The sequence below is a fragment of the Rhinolophus sinicus genome, linkage group LG04 (genome assembly GCF_036562045.2).
Source record: "Rhinolophus sinicus isolate RSC01 linkage group LG04, ASM3656204v1, whole genome shotgun sequence".
Lineage (NCBI taxonomy): Eukaryota > Metazoa > Chordata > Mammalia > Chiroptera > Rhinolophidae > Rhinolophus > Rhinolophus sinicus.
In genome coordinates, this window is record NC_133754.1 from 112,021,188 (window position 1) to 112,047,253 (window position 26,066).

The 26,066-nt window shown below is 41.8% G+C and overlaps 1 protein-coding gene across 1 annotated transcript; it reads right to left on the reverse strand.

Annotated features, from left to right (window-relative positions):
- Positions 1–755: 755 nt before the first annotated feature.
- Positions 756–20,428, reverse strand: PTPDC1 (protein tyrosine phosphatase domain containing 1). Its single transcript, XM_019712003.2, is given in 10 exon segments — positions 756–5,780; positions 8,077–8,187; positions 10,106–10,291; positions 13,207–14,459; positions 16,013–16,150; positions 16,960–17,078; positions 17,312–17,392; positions 19,436–19,607; positions 20,090–20,323; positions 20,326–20,428. Coding segments are annotated over 10 exon segments (2,502 nt in total). The 5' UTR covers positions 20,414–20,428; the 3' UTR covers positions 756–5,660.
- Between the last annotated feature and the right edge of the window lie 5,638 nt (positions 20,429–26,066).

Consider the following 26,066-nt stretch of genomic DNA (forward strand, 5'->3'; position numbering starts at 1 on the left):
CTCAGAACAGCAAATATTCTGTTCTTTTGATCTGACACCACTACTGTTCCGCTTCTAGCACTGGGCAGGTGGGGGTGGGGCAAGATCTGGGAGGGTAGGGAGGGGGCAGCTAATTTCAGTGCCTAAGGCTTCCTTTCTCTGTGGCAGTGAGGGCTTAATCCACTGTTTTCAGCCTTCTCTCAGTCTTTGCTCTGATGTCTCTGCCGTGAGCGTTGGGTTCAGCCGTGTTATATGCTGTCCTCTCAGCCCTGTGGGCCATAATCGGAGCCCTAGCAGTCTGAGTTCTTCCCTCTCCCACCGCTGCAGTAGTTCTGGGATGCAGCGAGCTCAGAGCACTGAGCTAGGTCTGCGTCCTGCGCCCACGCGGCTCTGTCTCCGCACTTCTCCATTCCCTCCTCCCCTGCTCCTCCCCCTGCAATTTGCCCACCTTTAGGTGAATTCAGTAGTGGGTCTCTTCCTCTTGCCTGTCTGCTGTGCAGGGAGTCCTTTGTGGAGTTATAGTTGTTTGATTTGTTGTAAATTCCAGGGGAGATTTACAGAGGCTCACCTCATGCCACCATTTGGATGACCGGACTTCTCCCACGTGTTATATTCATGTACAATATAAACCACCCAGTGTCTATCACAAGTCAAAGGGATAAATTATGGTGTATCCACACACAGATTCCACGGAGTAGTGAGCACACAAATTGCACATCACACATCAACACAAATGTGAGAAGCGTGCTGAACAATAAAAGCAAGTCACAGGAGGATATGCACTGAATTCTTTAATTTATGTCAAGATTATAAACAGGCAAAATAAGCAATGTGATTTTTTAGGTAAAAGTATTATAAATTCACAGAAGGTAAAATGGGAGCACTGAGGGAAGAGCAGGGAATTTTGTCTCCTGTCTCTGTCAGCTTGGGATGTGTAACAAATACCACAGACTGGGAGGCTGAAACAACAGGTATTTACTTCCTCACAGTCCTGGAGTCTGGAAGTCTGAGATCACGGTGTTGGCAGGGCTGGTTTCTCCTGAGGCCTCTCTCCTTGACTTGCAGATGGCCATCTTCTCCCTGTGTCCTCATGTAATTTTTCCTCTGTGCCTGCCTGGGTCCTAATGTCCTCTTCTTATAAGGACACCAGTCATGTTGGATTGAAGCCCATTCTAATGACCTCATTTTAACGTAATTTCCCCTTTGAAGACCCTATTTCCAAATTCAGTCACATTCTTGAAGTACTAGGGGTTGGGGCTTTGACATAGCAATTTTAGAAAGACATAATTGCCCATAGCACCTTTCCACCTCTCTGGGCTATGGGGTAGTCAGGTAGTTGAATGTAATTATACTAAAGAAAGAGTCAGTTAGCACATATTCCATTCGAAGAAATCAGAGACAAATTTTGAAGGGCATTCTAAATTAACGGACTGATAAAGTGTTGAGAGTTCATCTTCTAGCGCTGTGTAGAAAGAATGGATGCGTGGATTGAAGGAGGCAGCTGGGCGGTAGACAATGCAGAAGTCAGTGAGGGTGCTGACAGAGGGAGATGGCATGAATGAGTGATGCGGTGGTGTGGACATGCAGCAGACTCGGCTCCGGGATGGAAGGTGAATGACTGAATAAATGACCCGTGTGTCCCAAGCATTTGCAGAGGGCCAAGCAGAGTAGGCACAAACCTGTTGCTGCAAGAATATGAGTTTCATATTGGTCTCTTCCACTTGGATTGCAATTCTGTGAGCATACAGGATATTCTTAGAAAATAACTGATCATCTAATCTAAACTTTGCCAAAATTATTCAGGAACTGTCACCTACTGGTACCAGAAACATTACATTTAATATTCAGTTGAACCATATAAAATGACCAGTATTTGGTTATTTGGACCTGCAGAAATGACCATTCTATGTGGTTCAACCTAATTCAATGCCTGAGTCATTTTGTTTGCATTTTTAAGAGGAGACAGAAAATGAGAAAGGAATCCACCAAATGAAAACCAAGGAGTATTTGCAGAGTCTAATAAAATGGTCATGTAAATAGAAACCTATTCCAAAAACTAATTTCTCCAATACACAATCTTAAACCATCTTTTCAATTTAATCAAGAAAGCCAGGCGGCAAGGGCATAACAGCCTTCTGTTGTGATACAAATTGCAGTGCATGTATGAAACCTTTATTTTCAGTGCAAAAGGGTTTATGATATTAGTCTTATTGTGACATTATTTTTAGTGACTGCATGTTTCATTGGCTGGCTTGGAACGAAGGTTCACCACAGCTCCACTAGTGAATGGCTCCATTGTGATGACTTGATAAATCAGTTTTATTGTCACTGTTGGGCTAATCAGAGATCAGCTCATGCCTAAAAGCATAACTAAAAAATAATGCACCACTGCCTAACAGGACTTGCTGATTTTTTTCCCCTGCTAGTTTATCTGTACACAATGTTCAACCATCTACCTACCATTGAAAAGAGCTCCTTGAGGTAAGGGCTAATCCCGGTCCACATTCACAAAAATAAAAAGCATCAAAGGGAATGTTGTTCATAACTTACTTGCACTGAAAATATATTAGTGCTAGAGATCCTATGATAGTAACAGCCAGCTCAGCCTTCGGTAGAGGACCAAAAACGTGGGATTTTCCCTGTACTTATGGATATTAGTGCTTGTTAATTTGAAACAGCAACAACAAAGATCCTATGAGTAAACTGTCACTTTTAATCAATCCCCAAAATTCTTTGGGGATCTTCAAATATCAAGAACTTGGGGCATGCACTGTGTCTTATAACACACTCTCCTTGGAATTTTTGCAGACATCTAGAGAACGGACTGAAACAGCACCCGAGTGTATGAGTAAGCAGTCTCCATTTAAGAGAAAATAGAGAAACTTTCTCTCTACTGAACTATGACATAGAGCTATTTTCATGGAATCCAGAGTGCTGAAAGCGCATTCTTTCTCAGATAAACTGGGAAGCTGGCTGAAGATATGACTGTCGATAGGCACAGTACTTCTGAGTTACGCACATAGATGAAACAATCTCTAAATCAGCAGCACTTTATCTCAAAGAGCATCAGCAAATGCTCTCAAATAGAAAAAATCCAAAAGTGGCAAGAAATCATGTACTTCCTAAGTGTGATGTGCTAGAGATCCTATGATAGTAACAGCCAGCTCAGCCTTCGGTAGAGGACCAAAAACGTGTGATTTTCCCTGTACTTATGGATACTAGGACGCTCTATAATGCCATCGTGGAGTCTAGCGCTAACAGGGCCTCAGGTCTCTGACGGAGTGCTCCACGCTGGGAAGTTCTACCTGGTGAGAAGCTCCACAGGCAGGCGGCTTCAGCGGGGGTGGGGGTGGGAGGAAACGTGGTTTAGTCAGTCAGACCAGGATGCCTTCCTTAGGCAAGTATGAATACTTCTCTCTCAGTCTGGTAAAAGAAGTAAGCAAGACAACGCATGTGCTTGGCTGCGGCAGTAGGTTCTGCCTGTGTGTGCTTCGGGCCCTTCCCCACTTCTGTTGAGCTGAATTTTGCAACCCTGTAACTTCTTCTAATAGGTAGATTTCTATCCTCTGGGCAACAAAGAACTCCGCATCCATTCAAATTTAGGAAGGCAGGAATCCTGTCAGCCTTGAGATTCTCTTTACCCATTCCTCTCAGAACTGTTCAACCCTGGTCCCCCGCACCTCAAACACCCATGGTCACTGTGAACTAACCGAGTCTGGACTTTCCAGAGCTTGGCTAGCTGACTATTCAGCCTACAATTCAGTCTGCCCATCAGGATACTCTAATGACAAAACTGCATGTTTATCATCAGGACACGCATGACTCAAGCAAAAGAAGTACAAAATGAGGGTTATGGGTTGTTCTTTTCCCTTTTATTCAGATAAATACAATAATTGTATATAGTCTCATGAATTCTCCCACCATCTCTCCTTCTCAAGCTGATGCACTTAGATTTTAGATGTGCACTGGTCACATCATGGCTGTACAGAGTCTATTCTTTAATTTGAAACGGTCGTTTCAGACACACAGGCCAATAACCACTTATCAAATGAACCATGGTGCCACTTGCCCATGTGAGACTGACTGAGATGAGGACAGATACCTTTTTGGGTAAAAAACATTTTTACAACGTACCTTTGGATAAAATGTAATTGTTTTCTCCCCTACTTTCCCAGAAAAGGCACTTGAAAATGAGAAATTTCAGGAATGGACAACTGAGTTCATTAAAATTCACTGAATTTGATTTCCCAAGAAAATTCAGTGTAGGAGACAATGGTGTTTAGTGTTTGCCATCAGAGTTAGTAAGACTAATAATGACTAAAATATGTTTCATGTGCTAGAGCTTGATTCATAAATGCAAGAGTTGGAGAAATTTTATTTGTTGTATATTAGTCTTGCTTTCCCTGAAGTTCTGTCTTTAAGATTAAGTAGTAGCTTCTTTAGTTTGAAACTGGTTTGACTAATATCATCTTTATTGGGAAAACTCCAATCCTCTCTGTGGCTTGGCCTCAGGTACCCCACCTGTTTATTTAAATAATAGTTACGGTTTCAATTGCTGACTGCTAGTTTGGTTCTACAAGGAACTAGTTTAAGCGGGTACTTCTTATCTAAAGCCAGTAGGGTGAATGCAACCTAAGTGGGTCAAAGTCAGTTTAAAAATTTTACTTCTTGTAGTTAAAAAGCAGCCAAAGGTAGGGCGCTGAGGCACCTGGGTGTGTGGAATGGCAGGTGTGGGGTGTAGGTCAGTGCTCACACTACCACACAGGCAGCATGGACGCGGCTCCGGGAGCAGCGACCGCACCCGGACAGAGCAGGCCTGCAGAGCCCACCCTCGAGACTGGCCTTTCTGTGGAGTTCTGCTTCAGAGCAGCTTCCCACAGTGCCCGCCACTGATCCAATTTCCTCTGTAAAAATGCTACTTGGCTCAGCAGCAGCCCAGGAGAGTGGGAATAAGGCTTGATATGTGAGAACTGCTCCTGAGCAGAGGTTGCTGAGGTTGTCTAAAACCTGACAAAGGGCAAGTCTACCTCCTACAAGTTAAGAATCCTCACCACCTCACAGCCATTCCTTTAATATAAAACTAAATCACTCTGAAAAATAACACATTTTGAAAAGCTTTGCCACATTTATAAAAAAAGAAGAAAAATTTCAAACAATATTTTAAAAAATCCTTTTAAAATGTTGTATCAATAGCCTTCTTAAGAAATATAAAAACGTTTAAGACATTTGGTGACTTCCTTGGGTCAGGTATCAGGGGAGGGATACACAGTGAGGTTTTACTACTAATATTATCTATTTGGTAAAAACTTTAGAAAGAGTTCCGTCAATAAGATAATTGTTTTCGAAAGAAGAGTTACAATGTTTTCCAAAATGCCAACAAGAATAGGATGTAAACACCACATACTTAAAATATTAGTATAACAATATTAATTCACTTAAATAAATAAAAGAAAGTGGCACCAAACTTTATGGCAATTTTCAACACAAAAATGTAGCTCAATGATATTTTAAAATAAATAATTGCTCCAAATAGGAACAGTCATTCTTAGCACAAACCAAGAGCACCTGAAATAAAGTGCTACGAGACAAAGCAGGTCCACACTTTAACTTGTTCACCTGGGAACAGGAATGCTATCTGGATCTTCAGGTCTGAAATATTCACCGTGAGGGGCAAGTCAGCTTCACTCAACACTAGGCTTAGGGCTGTCTTTTGTCATTTTTCTTTTTTCTTCCAGTGTGTGTTTAAATATTTTCTTCAGGGTGTTGTAAACTACTGGTCCATTTTCAGAATCAAAATTAACCTGATGACAAAGAAAATCTATATTCAGGACACTGTGAGAAGAATTTTAACCAGTCTATTCTGGGAGGGAAAAAACTGGGATAGAGAAAAAAATTAACATTTGTAAACAAAATTATATACAATTTAAAAAGTAAACACAATACACTTCATACATTAATTTTAACTTGGAAGAATTGCCAATATATTAGAATTGCCAATCACATCAATATCAAATTTATCAATGAAAACCCAAAGAATTAAATCCAGTGCCTGCATACGTCGTATACTCATATACTGTCAGGAACAAATCAACAGTGAGTGTGAAGTGAGTTTTGAATCCAGAGATGGATCACTGATGATAGAAGGGAAAGGTCTTCTTATGAAAACAACACGCACCGTTGTCAGTGTTGCACTGGGCGACTTGAATGGGAGCCTGGCTTTTTACCTGCCAGCCATGCAGCTCAGGTCATACCTGATTTCTCTGTAAAAAGGAAGTCATAGTGCCCATCTCCTTAGGGCTTCTGTGGGCATTAAATATGAGCATCTGACACGTATGGCACATACACTCATAAAAACCTATGCAGCAGCTTCCTTTCCACTTGGTAGGAAGGCACCATGTACACGTATGGACTGTTTGCCCAACTCCACCGTACTGCAGGGTTTAGGAGTGATGCAGGATGGAGAACCAGAGAAATGACCAGGCTTCCACCCCACCACCACAGAAATGTGTGGCTCCTTAGAACAGGATCAGATCACTTGGCCAGTGACGCCGTCCTCCTGAAGGGGAAAGAGGGAAGGCTGTACCCTCGTGAAGGGACTGGGAAGGGTCTGGAATTTCACCCTGCTCGCATACTACCAAGTTCGTTCTCCAGGGTGGGGACATCGGGAGGACACACGAGACTGTTGGGTCAGAGGCAAACAACTTTGTAACTCAAACAACATAATCACATGGGGTCCCTTGCCCTCCACATCACACAGAGGTGATTTGGAGGGCACAGGTAGAGGCTGCACAGGCAGAGTATTTGCATCATAGCTGAGGAGCCCCAGGGATGATGCAGGGGCTGCAGCAAGCCTGCTAAGCTCTGGCCTGAAGGGAGACATGATTTTCACTACATGGCACCAGACGCCACACAGACTTCCTTGAAGAGCCTGGGAAAAGAGCCGTCACAGCTTCTGCTTATAAGATTGTGCACAAGGGGAGAAAGCCAAGACATGTCTCCTAACATTTTTATAGTTAGGTTTGGAACAACAGGTATGTTTAACTATTCATTAGCATCCCCCTAAAAAGCCAAAAGAAGATGTAAAGAATTCCTATTGTTTTCAGAGGGACCAATATTAAGGATTGTTTTTTCCGTTAAATCAGAAATTTATTTTTATCTTAACCATTATATTGTCTATCCAATTTGCAAAAACATCTTACTAACATTAATAACACTTTCAATTGTTTACTTTGTTAAACACCAAATCACAACCCTCCCTACACAGCAGATAGCTTTCTAGGTCTATGAAAATGTAATAAAATATAGATGTAAAGGATCACGTGACCGGGGTTTGACCTACAGACTCTGGAAACTTAGTGCCATAAAGCCCCGGATGAGGAACAAGCCTGCCAGGAGGACCTCACTTTGGAAAGAGTGGAAGGGGGAGGAGACTGGCAGCTGAGTGCGAATAACTGCTATCATCATGAATGCTTACCACAGACACAGACATGGAAAGCTGGGTGCTTTGTTTAGTGACATTTTTGTATTGTAAGTGAGAGATACCAACAAATTAGCTGAATGGGTGAGAGGAACCTTTTCTCTTGGTAGGAATCTAGTTTCTTTCCTCCACCAGGAAAGATTGCTGCAGGGCAAAAAGATGTACAGAAAAAGGACACTTTTTTATTCTCTTTGCTTAGGATTTGCCAACCAGGACACACTACCAAATCGTCAGTGCTGGATGTTGAATTCTCAAGATGATTTCTTGCTTAGCCCCAGGGTAGAACTGGCTCAACAAGAAGATTCTCCAATTCCTACCAGGCACATCATTTAAAACTACTTTCTCAACACCTAATTGTTTCTCTCTCTATATAAAGCTCTTTGTTCCAATGTTCTCCTTGAAAAAACCCACAGTTCAGCTTTCTTCTAACATCACTGTTAGGAAACTGATATTTTTTTGGCCCAAAGTCTGCAACTACTTTTTAAGAAATGTCAAACACATTTCCATTAAGAGGAAACATAGCTAAAAGTTCTATTTTAGAGGACGCTGATGACCTCTGGGTTCTGGTTTACAAGGATGACGCTGCTCGTGGTCTGCGGGGAAGGAGGTGCATCACCCACCTTAGTGAATGCTTTAATGGCGTGGGCAAGGGCGGCGTCCTCCACGTGCACGGGAATCGTCCACAGGCTTGCTATGCAGTGCAGCACGCAAAGAACAGTCTGGTGCTGGCCCTGTTTTCGCAGAAGTCAAAATAACACAAGTTGTCTGAAAAATGCCTCAACAAATAAACTCAAAGAGGCTGCACAGCCAGGAACTGACTGGTGTGCAACCAAGTACTCATAACCTCCAATACTACACTGTCTGCCAAGGGTTCTACCAATGTTCACTGTTACATGTTTGAAAAGCTTTCAGGAGATAAAATCAAAGTTGGTTAGGTATTACATGAAGAGCAATTTCAAATGAAATGTCTTCCTGGCAGTGAACGGAAGGGCTGATCCACTCTATGGTTTCTAGACATATCGTTTCAGTTCGGCTGGTGTATGCTGACATGCCACAGCGACATGGACCCGCCTGCCTGCCTACGTCAGAGACTATGGGGCTGGGGGCAGAAGAAGACACAGCACAACCCTCCAGGAGCAAGCGGCACTTAAGGGAGAAGGTCCCTGACCAACGTGTCCCAACTTGGTTCCTGGGGGCTGCCGGCCTTAGAGACACAAAGGGGTGTCTCTAAGTGTCCAGTGCCCACCACTGGACAGTGTGCACCAGTACACATCGCCCTGAGGGCCGCCGACTTCTGTCCGGATACCTTCTCTGAGGGCAAAGCCTGAAATACAGAAACACCTGCAAACACAAATGATCATAACAGTGATGCCTACACAAGTAAAAACCCTGAAATAACGTCAGTGCCCTACACATGGGGTTGGTGTGAATGATATGGAACAGCACGACGTGACAATGTGCATCAGCTTTGTGCCAGAGCCATCGGAATCTGAACCCTGCTCTGACACAGGCTGCATACCTTGGGCAAGTTACTTCACCTTCCCTTTTCAGGAAAGCAGGGCCTCTACCTCTCCAGCTATGGAGATGGAACAAAGCTGAAACCAAATGCATCCTAGCAAGAGGCTGGACCGCCACTACCCACCAAGGGTAACTGCCTCCCCTATGCACTCCCCAGATTCATCTCTAATTTAACTGCTGAGAACACAGCCTAAGAGAAAGACTCCTGATACAGGAAAAATCTTGTCTTTAAAGATGTGCCCCACACAACTATGCGTGTCTGCGTATCTGTGTGTGCACTAGTAATACGAGAAGATGAGGAAATGAGGAGATGTTTACACTGCAGCATAGTAGGTAGCAAGGCTGATAATGAGAGATCTGTTTCCTAAAACAAAAGCAAAGCCTATTTTTAAATGAAAATTTAGTAGCTTTATATGGTCAAAAATATTAAATTGTATAAAAGGAACTACGATGAAAAGTAAATCTCCCTCCCTCCCTTCCTAGATCTGTTGTCTCCTACATTGCTAAGGCAACCACCATTATTATCAGTTTCTTGTTTATTTATTATTATTTTATTATTCTTATCTATATTCTTCTATATTTTATACATATACAAATTGTATACATAAATACATGACACAAACCCTTTCAAAGAAATACAAATGAGTGCGTATTCCAACCTACCTCACAGTGCTTCACATTACATGCTCATGGTAAGTAGAAACAAATACTTGAAAGTGAAAAAGTGGTTATGATCCCCCCCCAGATTAGAGCATTACCTACCCATAAGTTAATATTTATGAAAAACTTATACTAAACATGAAACAATACCTATGTTATAATATAATTTTGAGCGAAAATGAAGCATAAACTTGTACGAATTGAATTTTACAAAATTAACATATGTAGCGATAAGACTGAAAGACTTAAAAATATTCAAAGTGGCTTTCCTGGGATTATGGGTATCTCCCTTTTTATTTTTGTGTCTTTTAAATGTTTATACTGGGTATGAATTTCTTATTTTATCTTGGAAAAACTTAAATTAGACCCAGAAATGGGATTCTACATAAATGCCCCTTTTTATAATGGATTTTTTTTAGTGTGTGCAACTTATACAATTAACTTCACCAACTGGTCTGACCGCTACTTTACCTTCTCTAATAAAAACAGCGCTTCTGCAGCATCCGCGTGTCTGTCAACCAACATGTCCACATCCTCTAGGGTTATCACAGGCTCCTTCAGCTGTTCCACCCAAGACCACATCAAACTGCACAGGATGAAAGGATCCTTTTCACCACATATTCTTTCCCAAGCTCCGTCTCGGGAATTTAGTTCTTTCTAAAAAGACAGGAAGAAAGAGAAAGAGAGAGGAGGAAGAAAGGGGGAGAGGGAGGCAGGTACCATTTGACATTTGATGACTGTTAGGCTGCCCAGGAGGGTGAATGTCTCTGGCTCCGATATGGGCCGGGTCCCTTCCCAACACCGCACTTCCTGGAGGCACACTGGGCTGAGATATTGAACTTCTCCAAGCCTCAGTTTCCCTCTATGAAGTGCGTCTCTGCCCCATAGGTGTTGGGCTGACTAACTGAGGTTTGTTCAAGTTTTCAGTGCAGAGAATTGCTTAGTTAATCTAAGTTTTCCACTTCACTCAGAAACCACAGAAACATTTCAGGAAGGAGCCTTCCTTTTCAGGGTCATGGCGAACAAAACAGAAATATTTGCTGCGATGAAGTAGAATGGCAGATGAAAAGGTATAAATAAGAGAATGTTTGCAAATTAATCTGGGATAAGGAGAAGCTTCTGACTGAAATTTCAAAGTGCCCCCCTCCATGCACACCCCCCCAAATGCTTAATAGTTACAAATGTAGTATAAGGTCTTCAAATTCCTTTTTAAGAATCCTATGTAGAATTTAACAAATAATGAGCCTGCATCCATCTGATAGGATGAAAATAAATAGGAAGTCTTGCCAAAAATCCGAATGCCTAGAGATAATTTAGGCAGTAGATTTAAAAATTTTACCTCACAGAGAACAGGGGAAAAGTGAAATAAGAATTTTAATTTCTGAAAGGAAATTTCAGATTTATGTTTTGGTAAATAAAATATGTTTGCCATAGTAATAAGCATAATAATTACTACCATTCATTCGTTCACCCATCTAGTATTTGTAGAACACTTACAATATGACAGGAACTATAATATATGACTTATCTCTGATTGCATAGCAAGCCATCAGGGAGGCCCTGCTAAGGACAAATGTACTATGGCTCAGGGAAGATGAAATCACTTGCCCAGGAGCCCAAAGCGAAAAAGGGGGAAACAGGCATTCCCATCCAGGTCTGCTACAGCACGGGCTACAGCCCGTGACGTTTCTGCCATGCTACCAGGGTCCTCCAGCACTGGGTTTCTCTTTATTAGCTCATAAATAAGCCAATACTTTGAGAAGGCAAGATGGTCAGAAACAACACAACTCAAAAGTCCTCTTAGTAAATGACCATTACGTCATGATATTTTCTGAAATCTTCAGTGGAGTTAGAAAGACATAAGGATGACGGAAAGTATTAAACACATGATATGTATCCTGGTTCTGCTGCATTTGGATCTCATGCACGTCACCCTTAGAGCATGAAACCCTTAGTTTCCCCATCTGTGACACTTAATTAATGAACACTGTACAGATTAACAAAGAACCTGTAAGTAGTATCATCTGCATCCCAGAATTGCTGTGAAAATCACATGAGATAAAAGATGCGAAAGGACCTACTATATGCACAGGCGGCATTATGTTATTTAAATCGTGTTCATTTTACTGTTTCTAGGATTCAGCAGATTGGTTTTATTACTGAAAGGCTCATAATAAAATCAAGAAAGGAAAAAAAGAGGCAAACCTATCCAAAGGAAAGGGTTCACCTCTAGAAAATGCTTTTGTGTATGTTACATGTTGAAACAATCTGGCCCATGCCATTTATTGCACTGAGCAGTGCAGGTACAAGTGGGGCTGACCCGTGAGGGGCCACGAACTGTCCCCCATGACACCAAAGGCCTGCTGCTAGTCACCAAGGCACACAGTGATGCAGACGAAAGGCCTGCCGATGAATGGAAGGCTTTTCTGTTACTAGTAGGAAATAAAGAACAACTTCATGTTGAAAAACACAAAACATCTAACGGTTCATTAAGCAAAACAATTCTGATGGACAGAGTGTGTGTGGAAGTGCTCTCCTCTCGTCACACAGTGGTCAGCTGGTGCAAGGCTCCATGTCTGTTCTCCCACCTCTGCATCTGGAAGATTCAGGCACTCCTGAAAAGTGTGCACGCCCTACCTAATTAATGGCAGGATACAGAGAGCAGCTACATGAATAACTTGTGGTAGATTACGGGCTAACAAGTCAGGATTTCACTAAGCCAGGCCTCCCTGGGTCAGTCCCACATTTGGGCAGTTTACCTGTTTCTGATAACTAAGAGTGTTAGGCCTGCCTTTTCTCTACATCAGCTGCTCATTCAGGGCAGAGTGTGAGCAATTTAAGACTGTCTTTCTAGTAAAAATACAACACAAAAAGGGATTAAAATTTAAAATTTCACATTGTAATTTAAGTAAAAGCCAAGAAATGGACCCCAAAGACCTAATCTCAGGAACCAATAGTCCACAGTTAGTGTGGCCGCTCCCAGTTACTCTCTGGATCTGACAGTTGCCTCACTGGGGCAGGACTGGGCAGTCCACGCGAGGGAATGCTGAGCAGACAGCACCTGTCACGCTTTCTCCAGACCTCACTCAACACTAGTGTGGATGAGCTTTGCAAAAGAATTTGCTCTGATTTCATTTATGTCTCTCAGTCAGTGGTTCCCAAAATGTGGCTCCCTGCCAGGCCTCAGGTTGGCCTAGAGATCCTTCATGTTCGTTCACAGCTGTCTGCCATGGCTTGTCCATCTGTCCATTGGTCTGTCTAACAAACCCAGCACGAAAGAAGGAAGCTACAGACATCAACCATATCCACGCCTTGCTCTCACTCACGTACCCTGCCAAGTGCTAAGTGCTTTCTTTCACAGGAGGCTGAAACAAGCCCACCCCAAAGCCCCATGTCTGTCGATTCTATGACACTGGGCTCTTGCTACAGTTGAGAAACCTGAAGTTTAAAAGTTAAGTATTATACCAACATGTCCCCAGATTCCTGTGACAATGAATCTGGGAAAAGGTATGATGCTTTTGCTCTGACACACGTATTACCTAAGCATATATAATTAAGTGAAATGCAAATACCTGCCACATTTCTACCTTCCTTTTCACTTCCTCCTTTTCTGCAAACTCATTTAGGTTTGCCAGGGCTTTGGCTGCCAGTATTCTCCTTTCTTCAACACTCAGTTCAGACTGCACAGTGGTGTGTGGAGTGACGGCAGGCTCATCTTTGCTGGCCTGGGTTTCTGGTCCAACCAAGGACTGTGCTTTGGGGCTGGAGGCACAGCCCACAGGGCTGCAGCATGTCTCAGGGTCCTCCACACCACAACGTGGGCTGTAACCACCAGGAGCTTCACACTGACACTGGGTCCCTTGCTGGGGAGAACGGTGTGGCTCCTTAGGGAGATTTGCAAAGTTGGGTGTAACTGGTTCCCCAGGTTTATATGAACCTGAAACACCAGAAGAGAAGGTTCTACTCCGCTGTACTTCCTTTGGAACAGTCTTACTATGGAAAATTGGTGACCCGTCATCTTTGAGTCCTTCTAGGCCTCCAAATTTAGCCTGATTCCAGAAGGAAAATGTATTGCAGACCAGCGTTTCCTTATTGAAATCTAGCTGTGGAGTCTGCGGGGCGTCACAGCGGCTTATGGGCGTCTGCAGCCTGGGGCACAAGGGAACCTGAGCAGGCACCGTCCATGGAGTCCCCGACTGTTCCAGAAGCGACTCGACCCTCTGTAAATCCGAGTCGCTGTAGCTGAGCTGCCTTTTCAGGCGAGTCAGGGGATGAAGGCACTCGACATTCCGCCTCTTCCAAAGAGGGTCAAACTCCTGCTCATTGGAAAGGCTCACATCCTGATTCTCAAAGTCTGCCACCACTGCAGTGGGGGTGACAGAGTCCAATGCATCACTGTCGTGCCTCAGGAACTCTCTATCTAGCTGCATCGTGACCACCTCAGAAACTGTCTTTTCAATTTCAGCAGAGAGGCCAGGCACTTTTGCCACTTCTTGCATCGCCACAGGCCTGTTCTCAGCTAAGTCCAGCAGCAATTTGCACACGAGGTGGATAATTTTTGGCACGTGTTTCAGAAGTCGCGCCTCGTAACCATGAAGCAGATGACGCTGGCGAATCAGATACTGCGCTAAGGTGACCGCATGTGCTTTGGGGTCACAGCAAGAGAATATGTTTCGAAGAGGAATCAGAAACTGAGTAAATTCCCTCACACACAATAGCTGTCCTCGAGTTTGAATGGAATTGGGTCGCTTTGCCCGAACAAAGATAATGGCTTGGTCAGCAGTCATTCTTGTCGCAAAAACTAAGTAACAAGCTATTAAAACACCTAACAGTGAAGAAGAGAAAAATGGATGAGAAAAGCTTATATATATTTTTTATTTATTTATCACTCTTCGATGATTTAAATTTGATATGTCTTAGGAACCATATAAATACAGAAACATTTTAAGGACAATTATAACTTTGTAACATTTTACAAAGCTGTTTATCTAGTTACTTGTCTATATGGCGCCCCTCACCTTGACAGAGAACACTCAGTCCCCCGTACACAGGGGAGAGCACAGGAACTGCCTGAGTGTAAGTGTGGGCTAAGCAGAGATGACTGAGTAAGTGTGGAGTAAGGAGGAATGAGCTGAGTAAATGTGGAATGAGAAGGCGGTAACAGTAATAACCGCATAAAGAGGGATGACCTGGCCTGTTTATCCTCCTTATGCCCCACTCCAACATGGGAGAAATAAAATCCTGTTTGTGTTTCCCAAACAGTTTTTGAAATTTTTCATCCAATGGATCCATACACTGCACTTGGAACTTCCCACTTCTGCCACTGCCATCAACTGTTGGCACATTCCTGCCTGGTACTCTACCAATCTGGGCATTTTTCAATTTGGGAATTATGTACATTCACAGTTTATTATTTTTTTCCTGACAATTCTTCTTGTAGAGTTGCCTCTATACTAATACGTTTTTCTCCATACCATGATATAATTCTATATTGCTATGAGCACTTAATATTAAGGAAAAGATCCTTAAAAGTTTAAAAATAATTTATTCTTGTTAATTAATTTCAAATTAAAATGAATCACAAAAAGACAATAATTACTCAATTAGTTCAATTTACTATCAAAAAGTAAAAGGCAATCAAAAGACATCTGTGTGATTCACCAAAGTTGTGAATCTCGTTATACATGAATATCAGAACCTCTAAAAAATGCATGTTCTCCTAGTGTGTGGTAGGTAGGGTCCAACGAATCTCTTTCACTAGGACAGGTCAGGTCTTTCGTGTAAGCATGAAATATCTGCAGACCTACTGCGTGGAATCCTCAGGAACAGTGGAATTTTGGCTGGACCATACGAGCTGATGATACTGAACAGAACTGAGTCCCCACCTTGATGAAGCTCCTGAGCAGGTGAGAGACCCCGTGGCAGCTACTCTATGGACACAGTCAAGCTCAGATGTCAGGTTTAACCAGATGACAATGAAGATTCCAACCCAATGGTTTTATTTCTGCCCCAATATCAGCACTGCATTAAAATTCTGCTGGCTTTTTAAGTAAAATCAGTTATTTTTATATAGAATTCTAGGTACAGATAGACTCTTCTTCACAAACAAAATCCTGACAACCATGGATTTAAATCATGGCCCTGCTGCTTACTAGATGAAGCAAATTACTTAACTTCCTTCAAAACTCACATTGTTGCTAAAGACTTAAGAAGACAGCAAGCGTAAAACGCTTAGGACATAGTAGGTGAAACAATGCTTTCTATTTTCATTATTATTTTGGTTAAGGAAAATTACATAAGACATTGCATATTAAGAAATATTATTCCTTATATGTTTAAATATGCTACGAGACAATAAAACTACCTCCTAGAATTTACCTGTTCGACCAAGCCCTGCGTGACAATGGATAGCTACTTTTCCTTCTTGTAAGGCAAATGTCATCACCTTAACCATATCTAAGATGGTGGTAAGGGACGCTACACCATAATCCTTCCATCCGAAATTGTAGAAATAAACTGGGCAATGAAAAAGAGAACAGGAAAACACATCAACACACAGGAAAAATACTTGCAAAGTTATATGAAGAAAGTGAGTGAATTCATGAAGAACAGAAAGCTGTAAGGCACGCAGATCTCACTGGATGTGTAGGCCTAGAATAATGGGCTTTTTAACATTTCCAGTAAGCTTATTGTTAACATTTCTCACAAAGCACATTCCGCATTACTTAAGAAACTCAACCAGAAAGAATTATGGAAAAGCAGGATTACAAATTAATAGTCAATAATCTACGCCCCAAAGCCTCTGCTATGGAAGGAAATCATACATTCTTGCTTAAGCATAAAAATGTGTCTAAATGTTTGGTAAGTGGCATAAAATGGTACATACAGATTTTTCCACCTAGTGGGGAAAAAAGAGCTAGACACAATGTGATCTTGGGTAAATCAAAACTCGTTAAGCCTGTGTGGCCTCATGTATGGAGAAGAAACAACAACTACATTACTTGAGGGCTTTAAGGATGAAATGAGATGATAGGTCTGGTATACTGTTAATTACTGCAGGCACAAATCAAATGTTATCATTATTTCCACAGGGTCTCATCCCAAGATCCCTCTCACAGGAAAAGAAAGCCTACACTTTCAACAGCAATACCACAGAAGAATGGTAGCATTCTTTAAAGCCAAAGTTAGCTCATCTTCATGTTTTAGGAGGCCTCCTACTACACAGCAAGTGTTTACTTCCATCACCTTTTTAACCTAAGAGCTAAGCAAACAAAAGTCTCTGAGTGCTGTCCTCAGTAACTCATGGAGAGGAGGGAAGGACTTACTGCCAGCCTCCATGAAAGCTTCAGGAAGATACGTGAAACCACTTTCTTGTTCCAGAGGGTTCCCACAGCTGGCATGCTCACCGGGCCGCTGCAGGTTGATGACTGTTTTTAAGCCATGGCTTAAAGGGGGGAAAAAATTAGTCATATTGGGAGCTAGCGTTAAAAAAAAGAAAAAAGGTAACCACTTTTGGTATGAATTAACATTATTAATTATTCTCAAAACCTTAATTTCTTAATTGAAATAAGCTCTATGCCTATTGTTAAAATGAAAACATTTTTCCATTGAAGTCAAAAGCAATGGAAGAGAAACATGAGCTTGTTTATTAAAGCGTGTGAACGACATGGCATTTACCTCTGGAACTGCTCGATGATGCTGTACTTCTCGAGGAGCTCAGTGGATGGGCGAGCCATGGCCAGGATGTTATCTGTGACCCTGCAGATGGGAGGGTCTGATTAGATGCACAAAACCTAGGACGTTCCAGCTCTAAGGACTGAGAGAGCAAGATATCAAGCCCCTACTTTTTCTATGATTTCAACAACTCTGTAACATAAGAATCTCCTTATACAAATCTGGCTTTGATTTTGCATTATGATTAGGGCTCTAAGAAATCCTAGCTGCTTAAATCCCTGGAAAAAATTCCAGGGCAAATGCAAGTATTTATGGACCGCCACAAAGCATTTTCAAGGACTCTCATGAAATTGTAGTGGACACAATGGAGAAACCTCAATTGGCAGCAAAGGTGACAGTCTGTGATAGCGATCCAAAGGTTATTTACCAAATGAGGAGGGCCAATTGGTAGCCATCTGCAGCTCAGCTACCTATGCATTAAATGGGGAGAATAACACCTGCCTCACAGAGTTAGTGTGAGAATGCAATATGACATGAATATAAAGTCTGTAGCAAAAATCCTCACACATGGTTATGAATAAATGCTGAGTTATTGCAATTTAGCAAAAATAGCTTTGGAGTCAGTTGGGCCTGAATTCAAATGCTGCCTTTCCTACTTTCTAGCTTTGTAGCACATTTCTTTGTTTGTCTGGACCTCAATTCCTTCATCAATAAAATGACATTACCAATGCCCACTTCACAAGAGTTTATGAAGATGAGATAATAACTCAAAAGGTCTAGCACAGTGCCTGGCCTGTGGACAAATGGATGTTTACTGTGTGAATGGACAGAGGCCCAACAAATGGCTGACTCTGGCTTCACTCCATTCTGGTTGAATTTCTCATCAGTATTCTGGTAAAAGACACATCAGGCAGTCTATCGGAAGTTGTGGGTCACACGAACCTGAGAGGAGTGACAGTGATATTAAATGAACAGAGCAGGATCCAGAAAGATACCCCTCCCCCTGGAGTAATGCCTGAAATTCAACACGGGCCCCTAAAGGTTTGGGACAATCCCCAATTTAATAGTACTTAGTATGAGATGAGGAGAGATGTAACATGAAAGCAGCAGAGATGAAAAAGACTCAGATGGTTTAGTTAGCTATAAATCAAAAATATTACTGTGGCCTTAAGCTACATACATTATTAGAAATGTACTTGTCTGACCACACCTTAGGAATCGTATTTGCTTTTTTACAACATTCTTTAAGAAAGACAGTGATGGATTAGAATATGATCTGTGGAGAACAGTGACAGTGGACCCCTGACTATATCACTACCCATGTGCCCAGCAAATTCAATATGAAAAAGTACAGGTTACAAGTTAGAAAAGCTGATTGACAAATATCTAATTTGTAAATGGATTCTTGCTGTATAAAATGATTCACCATTAGAATTCTTTAAACAGTGAATTCTTCTAAGTATGTTTCAAATGGGATTTGGTTTGATTAGCAGAACTTTTCAGATATCACTACATTAAAAAGTTTTTTTTGACAGTTTACTATTAATAAAAAGCAGTATGATTCAATAATGAATGTACTTACACACCATAAATAATGCAAGCATCTTATATTGTCCACTGAACCGACAATTGTACCACTCCTACTGAGGCAGACTGGAAGTATATTTGTGTGAAAATAGGTCCTTTCATACAGAATATGGGAACAAAATAAAAAATAGGCAACACTTACCTGTATGAAACTGAAAACTACATATATACCTCAGAATTTCCTCAAATTTATAGCTCCACATTTTTTATTATTTCTAGCAATTTCTGAAATTTAAGAGCACAAGTTACCATTTCTTTAAGATATTTACATACATCGTTCCACTTAATTAAGAAAAGACCCGATGGGGTTGGTTTTATTATTTCCATTTCACACATGAGAAAATGGAGGTTCAGCGTGCCTGTGTGAGTGGGCCACGGCTCGTCAGGTGGCCAGGCCAGACACGGGGAGGTGAGGTCGCGACTTCAAACCCCATCGTCCCTCTCCCACAGCCTGCTGCGTCCCTGCACCACGTACATCTTCACTCCCTTGTCCTATCTAGCTGCAGGGGAGAGCTACCAAATCCCGGCAGAATTACTCACCAGGACGAGTAGACCCCCTTAATGGCCTGCTCCTGCTCACTCCAGCGGGCTGGATTTTCGTACTTGCACGCTCTGCCCCCACACGCCATGGAGCAGGCCATATGTCCAGGAATGACATGCCGTAAACGCTCTCCAACTTTTGTATATTTTGCTGTTGGACGTCTTGTATTTCCTAGAAAATATAATAAAGGGAAGATTCAAAATTCCATTCTGCATATGGAACAGTGACCTGGGAAACAGCTTCCATTTTATCTCAGGATTGCAGATGAGGAGCCGGTGCTACCTCCTCTTCATTTTGCCATGATTAAAACCATTTTCCCTGCATCTAAGTGCATTATTTCTTTATATGGAAAAGACTTTCATACACAATCTCCACATGTCATACTAGTCACAAAGAGGAAGAACAGCAAAAGCAGATCTTTTGTAAGGAGATGAGGTTTGTTCAAAAACTATATTTTCAATGAACAAACACAAAACATGCAATCATTTTATCTCCTATTACATATCTACCGAAACTCTTAGTGTAACAGACAGTAAAAAGTATAATGAAGAATTGTCAAAATTTAAAAAGGTATAAACACAGCACAGCCTCTTCACATCCCTTAAATTTAAACTCAAAGGTATGGCAATCTTTAAGAAGAAAAGGAGCTTTACTTTTTCTCTCGGGGCAAGTTGGGTTTTTCTTGGCACAGCTGACAGAGGACACCGCCACCATCACCTGGAAAGAGGATGAGGAGAGCATTTTGGTGGTAGAGACACACCGCCCAGGCGGCAGCCGCAGGATGGGGTCTGAGGCCGAGTGCCGACGGCCCTGGAAGAAGTTGCTGAGGAAGGGCACGGCCAAAAGCCGCCGGGGTGGGTCCTGCATGGTGCTGGGCTCCCAGGAGGAGAGCTGGGCAAGGAGATGGCAGCACCGGCTTGCTCCGTGATGAAGTTGCACTGCGATGTGAGCATCACTCTACATGATCTAACAGCCATTCAGGATAGGCTGATTTGTTTCCAAAGCAACACACAAAGACACTACTGATTCCCACTCAGAACTGTACAAGCAAAGTCCCACGTGGACTGCATTGGACAGATTGTTCAAATGTGCGGAGGAATAACATGTATTTTAAATAAATTATTCCTAAATTGCAACTATTCTATTTTGTTTCTCAAACACATTTAAAAGTTCTGACTGCTCAAAGAATTACATCTAAAATACAGTAATGATTTAGAAAAATGTCTTTATGATGCAAACACTGCCTTTTACACACGTATTAAAAGGTTTAAATTATTTTATTCTTTTCATATCTATTCTCTGAACGTGTTGAAAAAAATTCTCTTTCTACTCCTCTCTGGAACAGGGCGGACAGAAAGTTAATCGTAATGATGTAGGACCTGCTGGAAACCTTACAACCCTATTGAAACATCACTCCGTTTTTCAAAAACATAATCTTTGTTTTCTTGATAGAACTATTAAATTCTTGGACAGAACAAATAAAGCTATATGTAGGGCTGATATGTTAATCAGAAGATTTGCTTTTTCATTTTTATTTTCAGAATGTGAAAACCCAATTCTTGGTTATGCCTTTACTGGATCGTTACAGTAGCCAGGCCTCTCAAAAACACAATTGAGTGCCTTTTGTTGGTGACTCGGGGAAAAGAAACTTGGATAATGTCTTGCCAGAGGCATATAAAAAAACCCTAAGTATCACTTTTTTCTTTTTCTTACGGAATTTTATGAGGGGGAGGTTGTAACTTGAGGATAAAGGATATAAAGAAAACAGAAATTCTAACAACCACCGATTGTCCGCCTCCTCCCTGGTTCATGTCAGGCTGTACCGCCCCCACCACCGTCTCTCTGTCTGTCTCTGTCTGTCTATCTCCAAATGGTATTTCAGCCCTGTGCAGATGGACACAATCTACTGCGATAGATACTTAATATAGATGCTTAGTGCTTTAAGCAAACACCTTTTAAAATGCACCCCCTACCTCCCAATAGGATGAACTTTGTCAAGTAAGGCAATTTGGTGTCAGAATTCCGACTCAGTGTAGGACCCTGCCCCTGTTATTTTGTATGTAACAATAGACAATAATTTTAAAAATGTACCTAATCCAGAAAGCACAGCTTTCAGAGCTTTAAGGGAGAAGAAAGAGTAAGTGCAGCATGGAAAGCAAGTTGGAACCTTGGCAGAAGGCCCTAAGTGCTCAATAAGGGGTCTGCATCTGCTCTCTGGGGAACAGGAGTCAGAGCCAGCTTCTGAGCAAATCTCCATGCAGAGGTTAACACTGCCCTGCAGAGACAGGGCCGAAAGCCCAGGACTAGGACTAGGGACCTACTGGGACAGTGACTGAGTGAGGGAGCAAAGCATGGGTGCGAGACAGTACAGGGGCGGACAGATGGCACCTGGAGGATGGGCTGGAGACAGTCCCAGTACTTCCCACCTAAGTAAGCAGTAGAGAGACAATGAAGCTGGTTAACATGGGAGCCCATGAGGAGAAGGTGCGTGAGAAAACCAGCAGGCAAGTCCATCTGAGACACAAGTCATTTGAGATGGCAGCTAGGAGGTGTCGGCCAGTGCGTGGGAAATGCCTGAGGTCTGCCACTCTAAGGACATTTACAGAGGAGAGTCCAAGTGACTATGCTCTCAACCAACGTTCTGAGAAGGAAAACAAATGTGATGAGGGTGAGACTTGCTAGTGATAAATTGTTCAGACTCTTAGAAATAACATTTTAATTATTTAAATTACCAATAGGAAAAAATAAAAGCCTTATCTTTAAACAGGCAGCATGACTATTTTGGTTTCTATTTCATATTTTACATAGAATGGAATATTTTAAGAGTACTTTTATGAAGGACCATGCTTTCAACAGACACTTGAAAGTAGGGTTTCCAGGCGGAAATTCCCACCCGTTCTCAGGAATTTTTTTCTCTTTCCTGTTCCTGAACCCCAAGAAAAGTTGGTCGGGAAAATCGGATCCTTGAACCCAGGTGGTTGGTAGTATCAGCCGTCACTCTGTGGAAACAACTCATTGTGGGGAACAGACAACAGTTTCTATCTCGGGATTCGGGAACGGGAAAGTAAAATAAATTCCTAAGAACAGGCAGGAATTCCCGCCTGGAAATCCTACTTGAAAAGTACAGAGCTGTTTTTCCTGGTGGCCAAGAGAGCTTCTGTAGAAGCTCATTATCCTAAGCTGCGTTTACCTCTCTGCTCTCCTTTCCTCCTTCCTGCACAATTACTTATTTGTAAGCCACCAGAACTAACACTACTGTGGTTTTCCTCTTACCTGCTAACAACTAACTGATCTATATTTTTTCCTCCTCTGACAACGTATTTTTATTTTTCTAAGTACATAAGAAAAAAATGTCAGTTTTCTATATTCCATTAATATAAAATCATAGGGGACCCTGTCAATACTGTTCTTACCCAGCTCACTTCCAAATAATACTGTTTTAAAAAAAAGTCAGGCTCTAAGAACAAGGAGGAAAACAATACAAAGGATAATCCCCGGAAGCAGTCCTATACTCCCCCAGGCTGCTGTAATCTGCAGTGCACAAAAGGCCCCTCTCCCAGCATGACAAACACTTCCCACTCCATTCTCCACTCAATGCCTTTGTGGCCACTGGTCTGTTTGCAGGTGGGCAATCACACTCACCCACGTTTTTACTCAGACGCATCTAGAGTGATATTTAAGGAACCAAAAGACATACTGGTCACTGCAAATATGAAATTATCTACACTTGTGATAAGCACAAGAAACAACAAAGAAACCCACTTAAAGGTTCCTGTGAGCCCTTGGCCTTTCCTCTTTAATGGCTACACATCGGTGGTTAAAGCACTACAGAGCCCAAGCAGATGTGGAACCCCAAGAATTGGCAATTTCCTGTTATACTCAAGATCTCACAAAGGGCTAAGAACTCCTACTTGAACACTCATGCAACAATAGGCCTGAGGATGCAGTGGGAGCACAGATCCATCCAGTCTCAGTCCTAAATCAATACAGGCGTCACATCCAGGAACCAGGCTGTAACACCGACTTCCCAGCCTCTCATTGTCCACTTTTTGTGAGGCTCACTGCTCACAAGGCAACTATTCAACTGCTGGACAGATCAAGAGATTTTTCTAATGTTGAGCCAAAATCCATTTCTCTGTAAACACTGGTTCTAGTTCGTCCCTCCAAAAAAGAAAAGCAGTACCTATTTGACTTGCAAGGTTTTCAAATATGTGAAGACAGAACTTCTCCAAGACTTCCCAGACCCCGTTTAGGCTAACTCTTAATTTTTCAAACATCACTAGTACACATCGTTGTTTCCAGACCCTTCACTATGATTCCCCTTCTTTTAAGGGCCCTTCCTCCGCCTTCACAGCTAAACTCCTAAAAAAGCTGACTGCATCTGTCATTTCCATTTGTCACCTGTCTCATCCTCAACCTCTATTTAACTCTGGTGTCTGCCTTCACTGTCCACTGGAAAGTGCTCTTGCTAAGGTTTCCGATGGTCTGTTTCAAGGTGAACTGTCTTATTTGACTGCATAGCAGTATGCAACACAATTGAATAACTTAGTTTTAATTTTAAAAACTTTTTGGAGAGGATTTTTATTTTATTTTTTATTTTGAAGCAATCTCAAACTCACAGAAAAGTTGTAACACAAAGAATATTTTCTCTTGAACCATTTGAGAATACATGGCAAGCAGCTGCCCCATAACTCCTGTGGACGAAAAAGGGGCCACATACTAACCCTGACAATCTCGGAGGAGGCCAGCACGGCAGGCCCTACAAACTCAGACACCGAAATAAACCACACAGGATGGTCTGAACATAAAAATTCCTAACTAAAAGCAGGACATGGCTGGTAGTCACGTCCTTGGCCTGTAGTATCCTTGACAAAGGTCAATCTTTACCATAAGTGAGGCTGTCTATTGTCTTTTTGCATCTAAGCTAACATATGCTTGGAATGTCAGAGTAATCCCTTTTTCTGGACCCCCCAGGGGGCGCAACCCACCGCACCAGAGCACCAGACTACAGAACCCCTCATTGTTATCCTGTTTCCGAATACCATCTCTATGTGCTATAAATGTTCATTGTTAACTATTCTGTACCCACCAATATAAAAGATGTGTCTCTCCATTTTACTTTTTATTCAATCCCAGAGATTTCCCCGCTTTGCTTTCTACCACCCCATAATGTACCGCAAATGGATTTCATGTAACCCTCATGTCTCCTCCTTTGATTGTAATGTGTAAAATAAGCTGTGAAACTGCCATTTTCTGGAACATTTTCTTAATACATTGAGTTTTTGCTGCCCGGCAATTGTCTTCAGATTGGCTCAAATAAACTTCTCTATAGGTTTGGACGCTTCTTACATCAACACTCCAAATAACTTACTTGGCGTGTATTTCCCATAAACAAAGATGTTCTCTATAATTCTGCCAAATCAGAAAATTATGATTGATATATTACTATTGCCCTTTATTCCACAATCCTCACTCAAGCTTCACCAGTTATCTCACTGTTCCTATGACTGCTGGGTGCCCGTCCCAGGGATCCACATCACCCTGCCAGGCCTGCAGCACTTCAGCCTGACCCACTCTCTGGTGCGGATGCCTACTTTTCATGGTCTTGCCCAGTGGCTTCTGGACTGAATTGTTCAGGAAGGGAAGGGAAAAGAAGAGGAAGAGAAAGCTTACTTCTTTTTTTGTTAACTATAGTTAAATACACACAACATAAAATTTACCATTAAACCATTTTTAAGTGTACAGTTCTGTCGCATTAAGTATATTCACACTGTTGTGCAACCATCACCACCATCCATCTCCAGAATATCTTCTCAAACTAAAACTCTGTCCCCATTAAACACTAACTCCCCATTTCTCCATCGCCCAGCCGCTGGCAACCACCATTTTACTTTCTGTCTCTATGAATTTGACTAGGTACCTTGTGTAAGTGGAATCATATTATCACTTTTGTCTTTTTGAGACTGGTTTATCTCACTTAGCATAATACCTTCAAGGTTCATCCATATGGTAGCAAGTGTCAAAATTTCTTTCCTTTCTAAGGCTAATACCTCATTATATGTACGTGCTACATTTTGTTTATCCACTCATCTGTTGATGGGCAGTCAGGTTGTTTCTAACTTTTGGTACTGTGAATGTTGTAATAATTATGGGTGTACAAATATCTACTTGAGTTACTGTTTTCAATTCTTTTGGTATATACCCAGAAGTGGAATTGCTGTCATATGGTAATTCTAGTTTTAATTTTTTGAGGAACTGCCACGCTGTTTTCCATAGTGGCTGTACCATTTACACACCAGCAATATGCTAGGGTTCAAATTTCTCCATATCATCACCGACACGTTTTTGTTTTCATGATAGCTGCCATCCTAAGGGATATGCCATCCTAATGGTATCTCACTGTGATTTTGGTTTGCATTTCCTTAGTCGTTAATAATGTCAAGCATCTTTTCATCTGCTTATGGATATCTGTGTATTTTTTTAGGGAAATGTCTGTTAAAGTCATTTTTTCCATTTTTGCATAGGGCTATCTGGTTTTAATTGTTGAGTTTTAGGAGTTCTATATGTATTCTGAATATTAGTCCCTTATTAGATACACGATTTGCAAATAGTTTCTCCCACTGTGTAGGG